At 50.6% G+C, this 21,230-nt stretch overlaps 1 protein-coding gene across 6 annotated transcripts in view; it reads right to left on the reverse strand.

The window, feature by feature from the left end:
• Positions 1 to 21,230, reverse strand: part of Nckx30c (solute carrier family 24 member Nckx30C) — a 79,307-nt gene that overhangs the window by 21,539 nt on the left and 36,538 nt on the right. For all 6 annotated transcript variants that reach the window (XM_076321696.1, XM_076321695.1, XM_076321693.1 and 3 more), the window contains 3 exons: positions 10,346 to 10,614; positions 4,006 to 4,141; positions 101 to 353 (listed from right to left, as the gene is read on the reverse strand). In XM_076321696.1, the coding sequence (XP_076177811.1) occupies positions 101 to 353; positions 4,006 to 4,141; positions 10,346 to 10,614 (658 nt within the window). The remainder of the gene's footprint in view (positions 1 to 100; positions 354 to 4,005; positions 4,142 to 10,345; positions 10,615 to 21,230) is intronic.

A 21,230-nucleotide genomic window follows, 5' to 3' on the forward strand; every position in this document is an offset into this window, starting at 1 on the left:
CTCGTAACGGTGGAGAAAATCGAATAACCGTGTGTCTGTGTGCGTATCGATATACACGTGTACACGTGGGACGGGTATATGTGTGCGTAGGTGTGCTCACCCAACGGTCACGTCGAAAATGTTGCTGCCAACGGAGCTCGAGACGGCCATGTCACCGAATCCTTTCCGCGCGACGATCACGCTGGTGATCAAGTCCGGGATGCTGGTTCCGGCTGCGAGGAACGTCAGGCCCATCACTTCCGGTGGTATGCGAACCGTGTCGCCGGCCACGTTCGCCCACCAGACCATCAGGTACGAGTACGCCGCTATCCAGAAGATCGACCCGATGAACGTCACCGCGAACAGCTTCTTCCCTGGAAAACAGATGGATCGGATCTCAGCGTTTTCTCGTTCTCCTCGAGTTCTTTTGTCGGATGCTTTGTCGACACCCTCCCTATGGGCGAGGAAGCTGGGACGGATCTTCTTCGAATTGAATCCCTCTGTTCTCTTTTTCGCGAGAGCTGTTCATTTCTAACGCGACGAATTTCGTTCGAGCGAACGGAGAAGGAAAGAGCTACCCTACGTGGAAAAAGCGAACTCGAGCTACTCGAATCTTCGATTTTTCCCTTCGCGGACGACTGCTCCAGTTTCGTTCACCTTTTTTTCCCTCTTACTCTCCGAATTTAATATCCAAACGATCGCGTCCCACTCGTGAGAGCATCGCGACAGAGTTACGTACGGGTGTGCTCCTCTACCCTTTCCGTACTCCTGGCCGAAACCTATCCTAAGGGATCTTCCCTTGGACGTTTCCGGGTGCTGTATCCAGCGAGTGGAAAGGATCGAACGCGTATCGGACCGTGGTAATCGCGTATGGAGGTGCAGCCACACGCCCCACAGACTATCTATCGCGAGAATCTAATTCCGATGACTATCCGACGATTGCATCTCCGATAGCTCGCGGGTATTAAAATTATTGGTTTCGTCGGACGGGGGGTGGATCTTTTGTTCCGCGGTGGTGGTCGTTGCTTCAAAGCGACGGGAACGCGATCGGTGGAGACACGGGGAAGCTCGATGAAAACTAAAAGGAAAAAAAGGAATAATAATAACACAAGAGGCACGAGGCGAGCTCGCAAAAACCGCGAGCCACGGGGAAAAAGTAGACCGCGAATTTCACGATAGCCGAGCAACCCGAATCGCGGCAGATCTCGTGCGTTCGGCTTTAACTACCTTCTGGCCGAAGGAAAAACTTTCCATCGCGGCCCTGGAAACGGGAGCCTTTCATCGGGGCGCGCGCGTAAAGCGGCCGTCAATTATTATCCTGACATTGGGCGTTACATCGGCGAGCTTCCATTAATCATTCGCCTCGTTTCTAAGGGGCGTATCCGTAATTCGTGGCACAAACCCGAGGGCGATTCGTTCGGCCCGAAGCGAGTCCAACCGCTCGAATAATATCTTGTTCGTTTTCTCGAACAGAGATTACCCGTACGGTCCGTGTCTTGGAATCATTTTCAAGTATACGTGTCGAACTCGAGGAAAGAAACAGGTCCTTTCGTCGATCCGAAAACAACGATCCTTCGACGAGGAAAGGTCCGTTCCCTTTCTTCGAAGACCAGAGAATTTTAATTTACAAAATTTACCAGCTCGTTCGATACGTTTCGTCGTTTTTTCCATTGTAAGGAAAATACTACGACACTTCGAACAACCGTAAATATACGGACGTTCGTCGAACAGTAGTGCCATCTAGAGAAACAAAACGACGACACTTTGAACAACCGTGAATATACGAATGTTCGTCGAACAGTAGTGCCATCTAGAGAAACAAACCGACGACACTCTGAATAACCGTAAATATACGAACGTTCGACGAACAGTAGTGCCATCTAGAGAAACAAAACGACGACACTTTGAACAACCGTGAATATACGAATGTTCGTCGAACAGTAGTGCCATCTAGAGAAACAAACCGACGACACTCTGAATAACCGTAAATATACGAACGTTCGACGAACAGTAGTGCCATCTAGAGAAACAAAACGACGACACTTTGAACAGCCGTAAATACACGAACGTTCGTCGAACACTAGTACCATCTTTCGAGAAACAAAGAGACGAACCTTTGAGTCCATTTCTCATCGAACGACGAAACCTATCGAGCAAGCTACTACGTCCGATCGTCGTAACGTCCATCGGGAAATATTTTCGTTGGTTGGAAGGTGAGTCCCGTGGTTGTGAAAAAAAAGAGAAAGAACCTCCCGATCCGTTCGGATGAAAACGAAACGAAGTTTGTTTAACGGCTATAACTAAACGGGACCGACTGTTCCGGAACGCGATTCATCGATACAATTGTCCCGGGGTGATGCGAAATTTTTGCCACCGACGCGCGTCGAATAGCGAGAGGCCGCGTCGCAATTTTCTGTAACAATGAAGAGCGACTGCGGGGCGGGTGTCGCTCGCTCGCTCGCTCGTTCGCTCGCGTTGAATGGCCGCCTGCGCGAGGCAGCGACAATCAGTCGTCGATTCGAAATTAGCGTGTCAATATCATCTTTCGTCGCGTGGCATTGTGTCGCGTTGAAATACAGGCCGTTAATAGGCCGCGATAATGCGGCACGTCCGTGATTGATGGCGGCCGGGAAACGGTTTTGAATAACAGACGCGCTCCTCTCGTCCGTGTGCATCTTAGAGGCTCGTTTAATTGCATCGTGAAATTCCGACATCATTGATAACGACCTTGTATTTACGACGTCGAACCGCGCACGATGAATTACTGTCCATTATCCTTGTCGTCGTTGTTCGATGCACCGGGTGTCTCGACGTGTTTCGCAGCTCGATGTTCGACAGTTTAAAAGTAACTGACGATGGAAGAGAGATAACTTTTGCGAGATATTCGATGGTCGATAATTGTTTAAAGTTTCAAGTTGAAAGATAATATATCCGTGAGCTTGTAAACCTACCGGATCACCGATAACCGAAGTTTCTTTTGCGTACGTTCCCATAATAACGCATGTATAACACACCTTACATAACGCATGACACTCAGAAGAAGGGAATGAAAAGATATAAAAAGTCGACCTGCGATTCGATCCGAACGAATCTATGACCACTGGTACGGTAATTGTAATTACAATGTAAAACAAGTGAAAATAATAAAGAGTTGGTCTTCTGTTGGAGATCGACATTGTTTTTGCGCCAAATACCGAATTATTACGCGACAAGTGCGTGAACAGCTTCGAGTAAACGTTACGGGCCTCGCGAAGGGGGTCCAACGCGTCTGACCCAACACGGCTCGCGACTACTTGGTAAATCGATCTTTCGAGTCCAGGTCTGCAACACCCGCAGCTATTTTCAGCGTAATTTAGCCGGTCCCTCGTGAATCGAGCGGTTACTCGGTTGGTCGGCTGCAAAGATTACGTTCCATATTCAAATTGTTTCAGCGGTAGACTCTCGTTAATGCGACACGGCGAGCAGACCGTAGAACTCGCGTGCGCGGGTTTTACACGTGTCGTGGATTCGTGCAAGTAGAATTAGTCGGAGTAATTGAGCCCTAGTTGGTACGGGGGGTTGTTCATTTTCGCGGATCCGTTCGTTTTGCAATCTCGACAATCGATTGCGAAAATATTGGGATTCGTAGACCGAGACGATCGTTCTACCGAACGAAAAGCTACGGTCTCGTTATCCTTGACAAAGACATGCTCGAAATGCGACGCGGGTTTTCGTCGAGAGCTTCTCGAAGAAGTATATCGATTTCTCGCGATCGAGCAAGCTTCTAGGAATCGTGAAACCTTCGAATATCGCGAATCGTATTGGAAATTTTCGATTCACTCTCGCGACAATAGATCCAATGGTCTTCGACCACCTTGTATAAGCTTCTCCGAGAGAATCTACGACGGACCCGTTTACGTTTCGGTCCCACGGGGTAATTTATTCCCTTTGCACGGGTAATTGAAACAAACTTGACGAGCATCGAGTTACTCGTAGCGTCTCACGGGTCAAATGAAATCCAATTGGGAGAAATCGAAGGGTACTTACCCCTGGGTGTCCTCGTGTCCGGTAACGTCAACCACAGAGGGAAGAGTATCGGCGCTACCAAAATGTAAGTTAGTCTCTTTCTGGGACTGCTGGGCCAGCCCATGTCCAAGGCCTCCGGAGGTTCATCCTCCTCGCCCTGTAACACAAACGGGAACGATTTCTTGAGAGACGGTTCATCGACGTAGTATTTAAGCGGGATAGAGCCGGTCCGGTGGTTCTTTCTAATTAACACGTTCGCTTAATACGTTCGGTGTGTCCGCTCGTACGGAATTAAGCGCGGTCGGAGTTTTATCATCCGCGACACACTCTCGGGCGTTTATTGTTCGAGAAATACAATAAAGGCTCCGGCGGTGTGGCTCGGTGGCAGGGTGGCTCGAAAAACCGCGGGTCGCGGGTAAAGGCGTAAAGCAACCCCCCTTGTTCATCCTCGGCTAACCGCGGCACAATGGCCTCGTAGGTGTTTGAATCTTCCAGCTGGAAATCGTTCCGGCCTGGGATAATTGCCGCGGAACACAAGACCGGCTTGTACACCGATAATTTCCCCCTCGTGCTCGCTCGAGCGCGCTGCGCCGCGACGCCCTTGTTCCACGCGCGAATGTCCGATCGGGAATCGGCTTTTACGCCGACCAAGACGCCCCAAGTATACGCCACCGTAACGAAACACCGGCTCGGTTCGTAAATCCGCGTTCCAGCTTCACCCGAGCGTTGTAAATCGGTCGACGAGAGATCTACCCGAGTAATTTATCGCGCCCGGTCGTTTAAACGTGGTTCGCGCTCGAGAGACGGAGTTCCAGTGTTTTGTCTACCGTGGACGGATGATTAAAGCCCGTTAATCTCGAGATACGAGGGATCGTTAATTATTTTAAAACGAAAAATCGAAGCGGCGGGGATCGAAAGAAAACTGAGGACATTTTCGATTCGAATGGAAAGTCACGGATCGCGTCACCGAAACCGAGTGTTCTTCGTACGATTTTCTTTCTTTTCGATACTCGTTGGTTCTTCGAACAACCGAATACGTATTTCGTGCGTGATTTTCGGGGAAATTTCCCCTGTCCCCGGTCGATGGGTGGAAAAGAACGAGTAACGATATTTCTCAATCTGCTCTCGGTGTGCCGAGTATCATCGGAATCGGAGATCGTCGATTGGACAAAGTTCCTTGCCGGATAATGAGCTCGATGTTGCGCTCTTGGATCGAATCGACGAGTGGAAGCGGACGATTCGATAAAGTTCCCTACGAGTGGCATAAACAGCGCGGATGTGTTACAGATTGGGATCGAAGACGAGGAGAGGAGGATCGATCGAGAACGCGCGACCTTGAGGATGGCGAGCGCAGCGGGGAACCGTCCGTGCTAGAAAACGCGGAACTCGGGCGGAAAAGCCATCGGCTGGTGACTTTGCTTCGATTATCCGAGGGTAAAAGAGGGACTGAAATAGGCAATGTGCAGCGCACCGACGCCGGGTGTAGCCAGAATTGACCCAGATTCGCGGTGCATTCAAAATGAAAAGGCCTTCTCACTCATTTAGGACAAAGAGGTTCGAGAATCCCCTGCGATCCGCGATCCGCGATGCCCGCTCGCAAACCAGCAGCCAATATATAGACGCGGAGCTGGCTCGCGTCGTTAATTCCTCGCTCGGTGAGAATCGAATCCGATTTCTTCGCGAATTACCCACCGTCTTCGACTCCCGAACCGTCTCCATCGGAGCGATCCTCCCTTCCAAGAGGAATCGTTCGATCCGTTCCGCGAGAACGTGAAACGTTCCCATCGATTTTCCAAATCGGACCGGACGACCGTGAAACTGGAACGTTTCCTCCGCGAGAGGTTCCTCCAACGATGTTCCACGCGAAACGCTAAGTGGCACGAAAGGAGAGATCGACGAGATAGGAAAACGGGGAAAAAGTTTCATCGACGAAACGGAAGACCGGCAAAAGATATTAAGGCGGAAGCTCTCACGGTTCTGACCAACTTTTCGACGTCGTACGATTCAAAAACGAAAGTCTCGTCGGGGTAAAAAGCCACTCTTCTCGATTGCCTTGTTTTCAGGCCGACGTCTGTATAAAACGACCCAATTTCCGAACGTCCTGCCATTGTCGCGGGTTATACGAGACGCGACGCGATCCGCGGCGGGTGGACTCGCATTCTTCGCGGCGGACTACGTCGAAATTGCTGAATAAAAGTTTTTACGCGCGAGCGGAACGATCGTTCCTTCGAGAAGACCTTCGTAGCCACTTTTCAGATCCATCGATGCGTAAAACCGGATAAAAAAGTAAGATCGGAGTGTGCACGCTCCGTGATCGTTTAATCTTGCCTCTATCGCCGTTTGAAGGATGTAACGCTCGCGTCCCAGTTGCGGAGACATTTTATACGCTCGTGACGAAATCAACGGGTTCCTCGGCCGTCTCGGAGTCGTTTATCGTCACGGGACGGTGAAAATTTCAACGAGGAATTTTTTCCACTCGTTGCGTCGGTTACGCGCGAAGGTGGCAGAGAGCCGTTGATCGTTCGTCGTCGAGGGTCGACTGGCCGGAAAATAAGGGGGTCCTCGGCTCGTTTTTCCTATCAGTGGGCCACGTCGGAGACGAATCGTCAAATATCTGTCAGTGTCCACGTCCCGACGAGGGAATTTCGTATAGAACGCGGCGAGCACCAGCGAGATTTCGACGATACGGCTCGTTACGTTTTCACGTTGAGCGACAACCGGTCGACTCTTCCCCCAAATGGGCGGGGAGGAACCGAGAAGAAAAATGTTCAACTGGGCGTCGTTCGTTCGAGGTCCTCGAGGTCCTGCGCGGATAAAAATTTATCGATCGCGAGCTTCTACTCCCGTGGACGAGATCGTTCCGCCCGTCAGAGACAGCGTGCACAAAATCCGATACAATTTTCTGCGGTCGTGGATCGGTCTCCCTTGGTTCCTCGATGCCTTCGCGACTCCGAAACCGGAAATCTCTCGGCTAGCCGCGCGGGTGAACCACTTACCGTCGAATACCGGCAAAACTAAAGCCATTAACAATAGCAACGCCGGATACACGAACAATATCGAGCACATCGAGACGGATATTCCCGGTTGCGGTCCCTCGAGGTACAACGGTTTCGTAATCCGAACCAGACACGAAAGAGCCACGTATTCGGGACTGTCTACGACTACCTTCCCTGCGGCACGAGACTCGACTCGTTAGATGCCTCGTTTGGGAAAGATACCACTTTGACTCGGTATTCTACAGTTCACGTGTCAATTAACGAACAAACGACGATCCAGATCCGACTGGAAAGACTAGAGTCTAGTACGTAGAACTAGTGACTACTGGGACCACTTTCAACGAGTATTCTATCGTTCGCGAGTTAATTAACAGACCGATTCCTACCTGACTGAAAAGACCTTTGTCTTCTTTGTTCTCTGGAGGAGGGACCGACCGGTCGGATCTCTCGTGCGGTCCCACTCTGAACGAGTACTCTACAGTTGTCCTTTAAGGGACGGACGATAATCTAGAACGGACTGGGAAGACCTACGTCGCAATTGCTCGAGACCTGCCGCGAGCAAACTTCGAGTGCGTCTTTGTTTACGATCCAGAGCAGACTAAGACCTTCGACGTACCGGGTAGGCCTCGGGTATACTACTTTCCCCTACCACCGCTCGCAGAATCGCTCGGTTCTATTCGGGAAAATTTTCGACAGTCCACGCATCAATTGCTTACTAGCGACAACAACGATAGAAGACGTTAGACGATATCGCGCAGGATTCGTCGCGCTTTGGGATTGTTCTTCGAGAGTCGGCCATTTCAATGGTCGTTTCGTTTCGATCGATGGACGATAATTGGCCCCGGCCTGTCGAATCCGACAACAACGGCTGCAGTTATTTCAGAACGAGCCGCGGGGAAACGAGATCCGAAAACGAGCGGATTTCGTACTCGAGCTGGAACCCTCCGGGCTTCGTGACAGGAAACGAATTGAAATTACAATCTCGTGTCCCGCGAATCCCTGGAAGAAAACGGGACGAGTTTCCACGCCTTTTACCGCGACCTCGTACCACCTTGCCCCTCGCCGCTCCGAAACGAGATCGCGGAAGCGAATTCGGCCATTGTTCCCTATCGTTAGCCGAGGGTTCCGGTACGCGAGGCTCGTCCACCTTCAAATTCGTTCCGACGTTTCGTCGCCATTAGGCTACCATACGAAGCGAAAAATTCGCGAGGACGAGGAACGCATTGGTCGCGAAATACGCGAGAAGACCAGTCGAGAGGAAACATCGTCTTCCCATTTTGAAAAAAAAAAGGAAAAAACGTTCTCTCGCCTCTCTTTGGATTTATCTTAAAGATCCTCGTGAAACGTTAAAACGAGATTCGAAATATTTACAAAGATACGACGTTTCTCGCGGAGCTTGTTTTCGGTCCTTTGGTCGCCACTCGAGGCTAAAGTGCTCCAATCCGTAAACCCGGCACGCGTTCCCCTCGAAACAGGTTTTTCCAAATCGGACGGACTCGCTCTCTTTAATAATTTCGAAGGAAACTTCGAGAGCTCTCGATTTTTTCACCGGAATTTCATATTTCTCCCGGTAAAGCTCGAGTTTCCGAACGTTCGGTTACTTTTAACAAGTCTTTACTACGAACGACAGCGACGTTCTCGATTAAAATTCTAATTTTATTCAGTTCCGATCGTTAGGACCGGAGGGATGCACTCCATGGCGCGAGTAAGAAATTCGGGCGACGCGGGACGAGGACGCTCGCGTTTTCCGTACACGTGAACATTTTTTTACGAAAATTATCGAAAACGTCGTTCGATGCGCGCACTTTCAATACAAGTACGAAACTTTCGTGCAGGACGATCCCCGGCGCCGGAAAAAATTCTCAAACGTTGACTTCTTTTTCTCGCTACGGAAGACGACGGTGTACCCCTTAAGGGGATTAGGGTTGGTGTACGGGCGTGTGGACATTGTGCATCGAGTTTGTTAGTCACGAGCCTTCACGAAGGCTGATTGGAACGTCTGACCCGGTACGACCTGGAATTTCTTCCAGAGTTCATCCCTGCAACATCCTACTTTACTGCATCCGCACGCCACTCACGCTGACTGTCGATACCGAAATACTTAGAGACTGGAGGCTTTTAAGGTCCAGAGCGTTCCAGGGCCGAATTAAATCTGCATCGAGCGTACGGTCGATCTTTCACGAGCATTCCCATCGGTAGCCAACAGCGATGTGGCGTATTATTCGTCGCGATACCTGCGCGTAACCTATTCTAACCTTTTGCGATCCAATTGTGCCTCTCGGGTATAGACAAGGTCCAGGTTCGACTGTGCCCGAGCAGCGCGTCGTAACTTTGAACCAACGTTATCTAGAGATCGCGTAATCAATTACGACCGTGCTGCTTACCAGCGTAGCTTCTCGCTTAATTTCGTTTCTCCTTCTTCGCAACGTTAAAAGTATCCCAACGTTTGGAAGCTCGAGCTTTCCAGGAGAAATATAAAATTCCAGCGAAAAGATCGCAGTGCTCCGTACTGCAACTGGAACGAGTAAGACGCAAAATAAACGGATAAACGCGAGTGAACCATCGAACGGTGAGTGAAATGAAAGAACAATTTCTGAATACCCTATCGTTATTTCCCAATCACGTTACACCCTGAAACGTCGAAGCTGGCGATGTTTCGTTGCACGCGAACGAATGGATCCTTCCAAGGAGCCGAGAGCAACCCACCGTTGCACTTGGATCGATATCGTTCGACGTAACCGACATCGAGTGACCTTGAATGACCTATCCCGAGAGAGCGGAAGGTATCGCTAGAATTTGGTACACCGAAACGGAAGGGAGTTCCGAAGATCCTTTGTCTCCTTTTGATCCCGTGGCCCCGCGGATGATCGCGTTTTCGCCTCGGACGTAAACACACCGAGATGCAGCCGCCGAGAGGTGTTCCGTGCTCGCGGTGGTGTTCTTTGAGACGTTAACGTCGCGCGAGCGCTAGTTATCCGCGAGCAGTAGTCTAAACGCGTACCCTGTTTGGCCTTTCGTAACGCGAAATGCTCTCCGGGGAGCTCCCGGCGGTGTAGGTAGTCGAGACGTGTCTGATTAGAGGCCTCGAGAGATTTAACGAGACGAGAAGCGAACGGTATCTTATCTATCCGCGAAAGGGATCTTTGAAGCTGTCGCGAGACGGAAAGGAGGATCGAGAATCGTACAGGGTCGGTGGTTATCGAGCAAAAGTTAACCGTGAAGTTTCGTTTGACACCGTTCGATTCGCGAGTGGTATCTTTCGTAGTCCGCGCGGACCGATCGAATCCGGACGCGCGTGCAAGAACCGGAATTACCGATACGACCGCAATAATTCGGCCGAGGCGTTCGTTGCATTCGACAATTACCGATTCGAGGCCGGCGTCGAGACCAGCGGCTATGCCACCGTTGGGAAGTTCCTGGATGCCAGCGGTGGTGCCAGCGGTGGTCGTAGTCGTGGTGGTGGTCGTGGTGCCCTGGGAGCCCTGCTGTAGCTGGAGAGTGGTCTCTTTCGATGCTGCTCCGGAGTAATGGGCGGCGGTCGACGTCGCGGCGCCGTTGTGCGGCCTGGTGGCGTCCAGCAGCGCCTTCAGCGAGGCTATCGCGTGCAGCTGCGTCGCTTTCTCGTCCACTTTGCCTGAACAGTAACAGAGACGCGGGTTAATGAGACCGAGTACCGGCTACCGTCGCGCTAAACGGTTTTTCCTACTCTACTCGATCTACGTCTCGATTAAGAGCGTAACGAGGCGTTGAGCTCTCTGGGCGATCGCTGGCTTACGCCGGCGTTAAAAATTAAAGCGGTTCGCCTCTGCTACCGGGAGCTGGAAATACATCGCACGAATTAACGGCGAATCTACCGTCCGTCTTTGCGAGAACGGCTCTCACGATTACCGTTTTCGCTCGATAGCGAGAACGCGATGGTAAACGAGCGTTTACATACTCGCTTTGGTTCACGGTCCGGTAGCTACCACGTCATTGCGCGTAGCGTCGCTATTGGTCGAGAACGGTAGCTGTCAAACCGTAAACTAGACGTTCCCCTCGTTCCAACCGATGTCTTTCCAGCTCCTCGTGGTACCTCTATCTCCGTTTCGGAACTTTGTACGTTCTTGCATCGAACGATCCAGTTACTTCAATACACACACCCAGAGACGATCAAAGCTCGCGATCGATCAACTACGGACTACGAGTAGCGACGGATCGAGTCGGTTCCAATCTCATTTCTAGGATTGGACCGGTACAAGAGCGTTTCTCGATCCGTCACCGTCTACAAGATGCAACTCGTAAAAATCTGTCGAATCGCGGCCAGTCGATTCGCGACACGCCGACTCGAAGGTAAACGCGTCCTTCTCGTCGAAAACGCGTGGCCGTGGCATGCTTTTCCCAGCCACTGCAAAATGCGCAAGACCGCCAGACGCATCGTCGGTCCGTTCAAGCATGCATTTAACATCTGGCCAAAAGCTGGAACTGCGAAATAATAACGAGCAAGGGTCATTCATGCCTCCCTCGCGCGGCCATTGCTACGTTTTACTTCGATACACGATCGTTTCGAACAGCCCCCCCAGCGTTACGTAATAACCGTTTTCCACGTTTGGTTTCGCGTACCGATCTCGACCCGTTTACCGCCAACCACGGGATCGAAATCGTCTTCGTTGTCGTGTAACGTTCCCGAAACTTTCGGACTCAACCGAGACAGTCCACTTTCGAAACTTTCGACGCGTTCCCGGAACGACTTTCGAGCCGATTTCGACATTTTCACGGTAAGTTTCCGCGTCTCGATTCGTTTGAACATTTCCAAGCAAACCTGTGCTCAGAAGTTCCACTTCTACCGTTAACGATCTGCAAATTGTCCGTTCTGGAGCGAGATCGGATTCACTTCGCGGACTACACGAAATTTACCGCGTTACAAGCAGTAGTGAATGAAGTTTTTCTGGTCGATCGGATATTTGTAAAAGACACTTTCGTACAAACTTTTTTCGCATTCGAGACTCCTTCTTATTCCCGTTTTCGTACGTACAATTGGATACATTGTTCCAAGTTTCGAAGAAAATCGTCCTACTTCTCGAACGTCGATATTAATCGACGAAGAGACGAGAAATGAAAGATTTTTCGCCAAGTTCCGTCGGGATCGGAGATGGTCGATCGTAGGAGGTCGCTCGCGAGATAATAACGCTCGACGTTACTCTCTTCGCGCGAACTTTCGCAGTCTCGATCTGTCTGAAAAGTTTCCAACAACTCTGTATCGAAGTTCCACTCCCGTTGCAGATGACGCGCGAATGCATTGTCCGACTAGGAACGAGTCGAATTCCCTTCAAGGTTCCGCGAGTCGCGTGTTGCTCCACGAACGATAGCGTTTCGAGGAACGTTCGAAAATCGGGACCACCGATCGTCGATACTCGGTGGCAAGGTTAGGGTATTTTTCGAGCGGTAAAGGTCGAACCCTGCAAGGGCCAATAACGAACGAGATGCAGGGAAGTTTGGGGAGATTTCAGCAATACTGGCGACACCTACAAACGCTTAAGAAAAGCTTAACGTTGTCGACGAACGATTTCTCTGTTACGAGAAACGATCGAGACTACGAGCCGTTTATCGCGCGCGTAACGAGTTTAACTCTCGCGATCGGCGACCAATTGGATTATCGGAGTTGTGTGTCGCATCACGAGCGTACAGATCGTCGTGCAAATCTTGTTTAAGAAAATTACAACGAGCCGATTAACCCACTCGAACGTTCGCGAGCCCCTTAATCGAGAACGTTTCTTGTTTTTTCTTTTCTCTTTTTTTTTTCACGTCGTAGCGGCAGCGAACGCTAATTCAACGGATCCCGGAGACCATTGTTTACCGTTTCTCGCGCGTCCGTAACAGCGAAACACGGAGCGTAAACTCTGATTACGTTAATAATAAAGCGACCGTGGCTGAAACGCGGTCCAATTTTTCCGTAGCAAATGCACGCGGTGTCTATTTACGCGTCTACCTCTCTTTCTCTTCCCTTTCGAGCGTGCATGTGCTTGAAAAAGCGTCGCTATCACGGTAAATACCGAGCCCACGGGTAACATCCCCACCCCGGTCCCTCTTGGCGAGAACTAATTTCGCGTCGGTGATTTTCTTTCCCCTTCCGGAGATGGCCTTAATTAATAGCGGATAGAAGGAAGCGGATCCGGCCCGTGAATCAACCGAGATTTCCGTTTCGTTATCGTTACTCGCGGTAATTTTCAAGAAAATTTGCGCTCCGTCCGGAGACCCTGGAAATTCTCCATCCCCGGAGGATGATCGCGTTTGGCTATCTCCGTTCCAGCAAACTCGACTCTTCCGTTGCTTCTCGAAACAAAAAGGAACGCCTCGATCGGATCGAGGAGCGTCTCGAAAAATCGTAGCTTCTCCATCGAAGGTGAGGAAAAATTATCGTTGGAAAAACATTGTTTGCTCGGTAGGTGGAAAACGTCGCGATAGGCGGATCGTTCGTTTCCAGGTCGTATTTTTCGAGATTCGAAAGTCATCGGTTGTTCTCCCAGTGGGATTTATCGTTCTGGGGAATTGGACGATCCGTGACCTTCGAACGACCTCGAGTAGGAAAATTTATCGCGAGCCTACAAAGAACATACCCTTCGCGAACGCGTAGACGCGTTTCGAGAACCATGGACGAGTTCCTCGCGATCCACCGTTCGCAATATCAAAGTTCCCGAAAGTAAAAAGTTTTTCGCCGTTGTCGAAGTAAAAAGTTTAAACGTCTCGTCGTATATACAGACGCGACGAAATCGCTACTTCTCCCCGCGTATCGAAGATATTACGCCGTGTTACGTCCACTTCAATGGCAAACGTTGAAACGACGCAGACGAAACGTTAAAGTCGCGTAAGGTTACGGGAAACGGTAAATCAACGGTCTATAGTTTCAGAATGAGCGTCGTAATGACGCCGATCGAATGACGTACAACGAGGATTATTAATTCACGATTGAACAACCTTGAATGTTCTTGAACAGCTATTTAGCGAATCTCGTTGGATTCGACCCAGTAAACGTACTAAGGTTAAAGGAATACAGTATCTCGTTAAAAGAAAACTGCGCCCTAGGAACCAGCTTTGCGCTCCTCGCGAACGAAGAAACTTTTTCTACCGTACAATAGCTCCATTGGAACTACACGACTTTTGTATCGGCCGCTTTCCGGTGTTCTCAAAGGGGCCAGACGTACCTGCAGCCCCGTGTTCTCGTAATTATTCGAACTTTATGCGTCTGGAGAAACAAAGATCGTATCCTTGACACTAAAACGTATTTATTAACGTTCCCTCTTCAACGCTCGCGATCTCCGAATAAAACTGCGAACAGATTTCCAGGGTGCTTTATACGAGCGGGACACGCGACCGCCCCGAACGGACATTCATCTTCCGCGAGTGAAAATTATTAATTCAAGAAACGCTCGTACACGACCGATGTAAAGACAGTGGTACTCGGTCCTTGGTAATACCGAGAGCGGTCCGGCGTTCCATTTCGAAGGAACGTGTCCACGTCCCGTGTAAATTACTATTATCTTCGCGCCTACCCAAAAAGGACATACACGGTCTCCGTGTTCTCAAATATTTTCTCAGCCTCTCGCAGCTGACTTCCAACGTGTCCTCCTCGAGGTAAATCTTTTCCAAAGCGATTCGTCGTCCCTCTGCGAATCAACCTTGGTGGAACGGTCGTGGTCGAAGCGCGGTGACTACGCTTTCGACCGGTAAAGATAGAGCGAGACACTCGAAATTCGCTCGTAACCGCGACTCGACTCAACTTCCACCAATCCTGTACTTATTCCCGCGATAGTAGGTCAAAGAGGAAACTCGACGGGTCGAGAAAGAATGGCGAGAAGAACACTGAAAGTCGTTGCGCGATACGAAAGTATCCGTCTAGCCGGAGGCTACCTCGTTTGCTGTTTATCTCGTTTCTCTTTCCCTTTTGTTTCCCTTCGCGCTTTATTTCCCTTCTCTTTTTATCTTTTTACTTTTTTTAAATATATACACGCCCTGGCGCGAACACGTACACGGCTGTCCGGGCACATACTTCTCCGGTGTGCATCATTAGCCGTGTTCATCGATTAACTCGGCCGCGGTAGCCACGACGGGCTGAAAAAACCCCTTATTTAACGCGTTCCCTTAAATATTTAGAGTGTCCGGTCGCGTTCGTCGATGACCGGCGTAAATATTTGCGAAAACTACGGACCTTCGACTCCTCTGGCGATCGTTGCCGCGAAGATCGTTGGAATAATTAACCTTACGACGTTAAGAATACACCGAGAACACGAGGGGTGGTCCCGGGACAACAATCGTTAACGACCTCGGAACGACTCGGAACAAAAAAGTATGCTACTTTACGGAGTGCCTGGGAATTCCTTCCATTTTCTTTTTTCTTTTTATCAAACAACGAAGACTCGAAAGAATTAGTCGAAAATTGGGCGCAATTAAAAGTTTCGGTCGGCGAACTTTCGAGGGTTGTTCCGTCCCTTGGAACCTCGTTGGCGAAAATACGAAAGAAAAAGTAAAAAAAAAATAAAATAAAATAAAACGCGTTCGATGTTTCTTCTTTTTTCCGCGGAGAATTTCCGTCGTTTCGAATGGAAAAAGATTCCGCCCCCGGGACGTTCTCTTGTTAAAATACACCCGTGGACACGTGCATTAAGAAGGTTCGTTAACGAGCGACTCGCGCGGACTTCAATCTATCCGTAACCGAAACGAACGCGTGAAATATTGCACACGTCGTCACTCGGGGGTCGTCCGTCCGTCCGTTCGTCCGTCCGTCCATCAGTTCACGGTCCCTTCGAGGCCCGAGTTCGAAAGGAAAGCTCGCTCGTAAAGAGTAGGAAGACCGTAATTCGGCGATTAGCTTCGACCAATCGCGGCCGCGCGTTCCCGTAACGCGCTAGGTCAAAGAGAAAGAGCCGTGGTGAGTGGCCTTCGTTCTCGAAGCTAGAAACGAGGCGAGAAAAGAAAGGCGAAGAGCCGAGGGCGAGAAGTCGGACCGCGATGAAAGTATCGACCCCTAAGCCGCCCCGAGCGAGACGGAAGAGGCATAAGGGAGAAAAATGCGCAAATGCGAGAGAGCCTCCGCGGGAGAAGCTACGCGAACGAACCACTGAATAGAAGAAGGAAACGGGCCAACCGTGTGTGTTAAGCTGTTAAGCTTCGGTAATTTTTTACTCTTTGTATTCTGTATCCCCTTTTCGCGGAAGGAGCCCCGTCTACCGTGACGGAAAGGTAAGTAGAGGAACGCTGGAGTTAACGGAAACAAAACCCGCGGGGACATCCATTTAACTTGTTCGGGGATACTCGCACCCCGTGTGTACACGTTCGCTCGTTTCGAGTCCGTTTCCAAGCTGGGGGCAAAACCGTGGAAATTGTCGACGAATGTTCGTAATGAAATTTCCACCGCGATTAAAGGTAACCGGTTAACGGGATTGGTAAATTCGAGGATCGAACGAGCGATATATACGAAATAATTCGTCCCGGAGGAGGATCGTGGAAAGAAGCTCGGTCGCGGATGGTAAATTTCAAAGTGGCGAGTTACGAGACACGGTGAGGAGAGGGACGCGCCCGGGGTATCGAGATCCAGAGCGGATCGAGAACAACCGAGGCAATTAATTTATCCATCGAGTGATCCTGTGTGCTCGCGCGCTCGGCAACGAGGAACACGTGAAAATTGGAACGACCGTCGCGCGTTATTTGCACGACGATGAGAATTTCGAAGCTGGCTACGATTCAGATGGAAGGAAGAAACGAAAGAGGCTCGGCCGGATCAAGTGGAATAAGCCCGTGCAGGTCGACCGAAGTGTCACCCATTAACCTACAAAGCTCGATCGGGCTGTGTTTATTCGGCGGGCATGCTCCGGTTTCGCGAACGATGAAAACGAGCCGGTGTGTCCTTCGTAATCGGTGTTCGTCGTCGAGGAGGAGAAGGAGGAGGAGGAGGAGGAGCGAACCGGAGCGTTTTTCAGGTGCGACGAGCTACCCGGCTGGAAAGAGAGAACCACGCACTCGTTAAACGATGCCGCGAGACTTCTGTACGGGGTAACTCGGGAGAAACAGGCCACCTCGATCTACCTAGCTCTTTCGAACAGTGGGAAGAAACGCGGAACACGTATCCGTGATTCGCGTCCCAGAAATTATTTGCTTCCGAACGGATCTACGGCTCGACGAGTCGCTGAAAGATCCTCGAGGGAGTGGCCCGAGAGTAACGATACCAACGATGGGGGACAAGGAACACGATTCCTCTTCCCTCGTCTCGCACGTTGCACAACCTTGCACACCGTGGATCAAAATTCGTGGTTTCAACGAGGTCAGAGAGATTCTATCCCGTTTCGAGCCAGATGGGAAAGAAACGATAACGAAATTCCATCGAACGCTACGTTTTCAATTTCCCGATTGATTTTTCTCGAAAACCATCGGGTCTGGGTTATTTTTTCATTCTCACCTCGCGTCACGGAATCTCTCCGACCTGTTCCGCGCGAGAAACTTCGGCTCGCGGTGTACGCGTTCAAGTTTCTCGACTTTGGAGACACAACGACCGTCGAATCCTCTCCAAGGAAATTGTTACCTCTGTCGGTTCTCCCTCGAAGTTGCGCAACACTCGCGACATCCCTTACGGTGAACGCGCGGGTAACATCGAGCGTAGCCGATCGTTAAGAGCGTAGATATGGATCGGCGCGTCCTTCGCGCGGTTGTAAAAACCGCCTCGTTAACGGAGAAAATATTTTTGTATTTGTCGGATGCGGTAGGTCGCGAGGAAAGGTTAGCGATGAACCGACGTTGGCTTTTCTCGTCGTGAAGCGTCGGACAATTTCGTTCGGGCCGAGCTAGAATTTCGTTCCACTCTTCTTTAGTTTCATCACGGTCGTAGACGAGGGAACGTAACACGGTTAAACGACGAACGAGAAGGGAACGAGGCTGGGAGAAGGGTGGGTGGTAAACTCGCGACGTTACCGGGTAAGAACGTGTTGCGACGATAATCCCGGTGTTCGGCGCGATGCAAGCATCTTTCGAGTTGTCCGTTATCTCGAAGCAAGTTTTCGTCGACGGAGTCGAGTGGCTTCTAAATCGAGGGTCGTTAAGCTCCTCGAGGGGCTATTCTCATTCGAAACGTCATTCTCCGAGCGATGTTTAGGATTCAACGCGACCGAAACTTATACAATCCGAGTACTCGAGATTTTCCCGCGCGGGAGAGAACACTGCGCGCGATCGCGTCGCGGTTTGGCGAAATCGTTAATACAAAGGATGCACATTGGGAAAATCTGCTGCGATTTTTCCAGATTCGCGTGCACGGGTTCGCGATAGACCGGAAATCGCGATCACCGGTCTCGCAACGCCTCGGGGACGGTATCGCGTCGAAATAGGGAGGTATGGTCGAAAAATAGCGCAACAACGAGCGTTATCGATCGATATCGTTCGCCCGAGCCCTTTTCGGTGGCGTTGTGGATTCCCGCGAGGGGTCTTGCGTGTAAACGATTAGACGCGGGTGCCAGGTAATTCCAATGCAAAAGCCGCGGTGATTGATTACTCGCGTTCGGCTCGGCTGTCGAGCGAAGGTCGCCGAGTTCCCGATGCTTTTTTCCCTTCGTATCGGTTTACTTGAACGCGAATCTTCCCACGATTCGGGATATTTTTCACGCCTCGAAAATATCTACGGGTGAAACGAACGTAACGACATTTCTGTTTCGCGTTTCCTCTTTTAAACGAACGGAGAGCACCGAGAGACGACCGAGGGAGACAGAGAGATCGAAAAGAGGAGCTGACATTTAGGACAAAGTTTGACCGGTTCTCTCTGCAAATAGAACGAAGGCTGCGAACTAGGCGACGAGAATTAAGTAAAAGTATGACGGGACGTTAACCAACGGCAGGGAAGTTCGAGAGCAAAGACTAGAAATTAAAGCAGCGCGGCCCAATTTGTTAATACCGTCTCCCAACGGGGTTGCCGCGTAATCGCGACTGTAACTCGCGGGAACAGAACGGGAGGAGAATTTTCGATGAAACAACTTTTTCTCTCTCTCTCTCTTTGGCACACATTTTCACCTATATAGCAAAAGTCACCGGGGATTTCGATTGGCCTTCCGTCACAATACAGCTCATCCGGCTGGTATTCTCCGCAAGTTATTAAAAAAGCTAGCGAACTGGTGCATCCCGTTCATTATAAATAACACGTTCGATTGGGACGATTCGACGACGAGTGACGCACGAGGAGCGTTGCATTCGAAAGAAGTACTCGACTCGACCGGATGCATCTTAAACAACGCGCGGAGTGTCCCGCTCGGCGTTGGCTCATCGATCGAAACGAATACGCGCGTCGTGCGCGCGGGTTCTCGGGATTTTTCGCAGGGTGTTTCTCCAGCGTAGGTTCGGTACAAGTTCGAAGCTTTCGGGTTTCAAGAACGCCTCGTAGCGAGAGCCGACGTCCAAGCTTCGTCGAGCGTCCGAGGACACGTTAAACAACTGTCAACCTGATCGAGAGTTTCACCACCCATCGCGGATCGCTATCGATCGGTCGTTCGACTCCGATCTGAGAATGCACCGGAGTGGTATTTCGATCGAATCGGTTTCTCGATCGAGAATCTTTCGTCGAATCGAAACACGTCCCTCCGTGTTAAAAATCGTCGACCTTGCGCGACGAAGAGGTTCGAAAAGGCGATTTCCGGTTAACGTGGTTGTAGAGACGACTCGAGAACGATATCTCGAAGCGTATTGAACGTTTCGCGTACGCGTACGACGAGGAGGCTCACGGTTCTCGCGGTCTTGAAATTTCGCTGGCTCGAAGCTCGCGTTTCCGGCGAACGTGGCAAATGAAGAGGATCGGAGAGATCGGGGCGGTTCGAGTTCTCCACCTCCTCCGGGAAGGATAGTCATTCGTCCTCGATATTATCTCTAGTAGCTGGTGCAAGGTGATGTTTCGATGACGTTAAAGGCCCGGAGTTAAAGGAAGGGAAAAGGAAGGCGAGCCTCAAGTGTGGATTCGCTAGTTACTATCGATCGATACGCGGCGGTTTCTAGGTCAGGGTCCCGATACATACTCGCCACTCACCGCTACTACTCGTGGATATGTGCTCAAAACGCGTCCCGCAAAATTCATTCGAAGCCGACCGCACACAGCTCTCCGTTTCCCACAGAAGAACCCGGGGAGTCCTCTTGCTTCCCTTTTTTCCCCCCCTGTTTCACCGACTCGCGAGCGCCGCGGGAGAATCGAGGGGAAGAGAAGAAAGGAAAGCGGACCGAGCGAATACTCGGCGCAAGAAAAATAGGTAGTTGCTTCTCTCTCTCTCTCTCTCTCTCTCTCTTTTTCGCGCGCGCACCACAGGGAAAAAAAACGTTTCCCCGTTTTCAGATGAGTCGACTCGAACACACACACCTACACACACGCGCGCGCGCACACACCGTGATACGTACTTTCGAAATCGCGTATCGAACGTTTCCCACGCAATCGAGATTAATGACGCGCTTTCGCGTGCAGACTCTCGCGAAACAAAGGGAGAACGAGGGAATATCGTGCGTTAAATTTAATTGTATCGATCGTACGGTAGAAACGATCGGAAATATCTCGCCGCGTTAACGATCGAACCTTCCACAGGGAAAGGTAACTATCGCCCGGTTTTTGATGTTTCAAAGCGGACAGGATTCGCGGAAAACATCGGGAAGGGTTATCCGTCTTTGTGCTCGGTATATTTCGCGGCATTGTTAATAGCGGAAATACGCGGAACGTAGAAAGGGAAGGGCTTTCTCTGTGCCCGGTGTAGTTTATTTCGCGGCATTGTTAATGGCGGATCGATCGAAACCAAAGCCGCGTTTCTTCGAGGTGGAAAAAGACCGAGATCCGAGCAACTGGATCGAATTTCCTTTCCGAATTTTCCGCCCGCGGCTCGGTTAACCGTAAAACCGGGCCATCCAGGACCCGTGGAAAGAGTTGTCTAATTGATGATCGTCCTTTTCTTTCCATTCGCGCGTGACCTGACCCATTTATACAACCGAGTCCGGTACACGGTACGCGCGCAGCTCCGAAATCAATTTCAACGTCGAGATTACCGGGTTACCTTCTGGATTAAGATTCCTATCGATCACGCCACCGCGATCGTTGTGCTCGTTCGGTACTCGGTTGACAAAACGCTCGTGCGGAAATTTCATCGGCGGTTGTTCGCCAGCCACGTGAATTTTATTACCGAGTTAGGGCCGTTCCGAACGCAAACCGCAAACTCCGAGACAACATTACGAAGCGGGTGGCTCGATACTCGCCAACCGACCTACCGATCGCCTCGC

This window comes from Ptiloglossa arizonensis, chromosome 10, assembly GCF_051014685.1.
Source record: "Ptiloglossa arizonensis isolate GNS036 chromosome 10, iyPtiAriz1_principal, whole genome shotgun sequence".
Classification (NCBI taxonomy): Eukaryota; Metazoa; Arthropoda; class Insecta; order Hymenoptera; family Colletidae; genus Ptiloglossa; species Ptiloglossa arizonensis.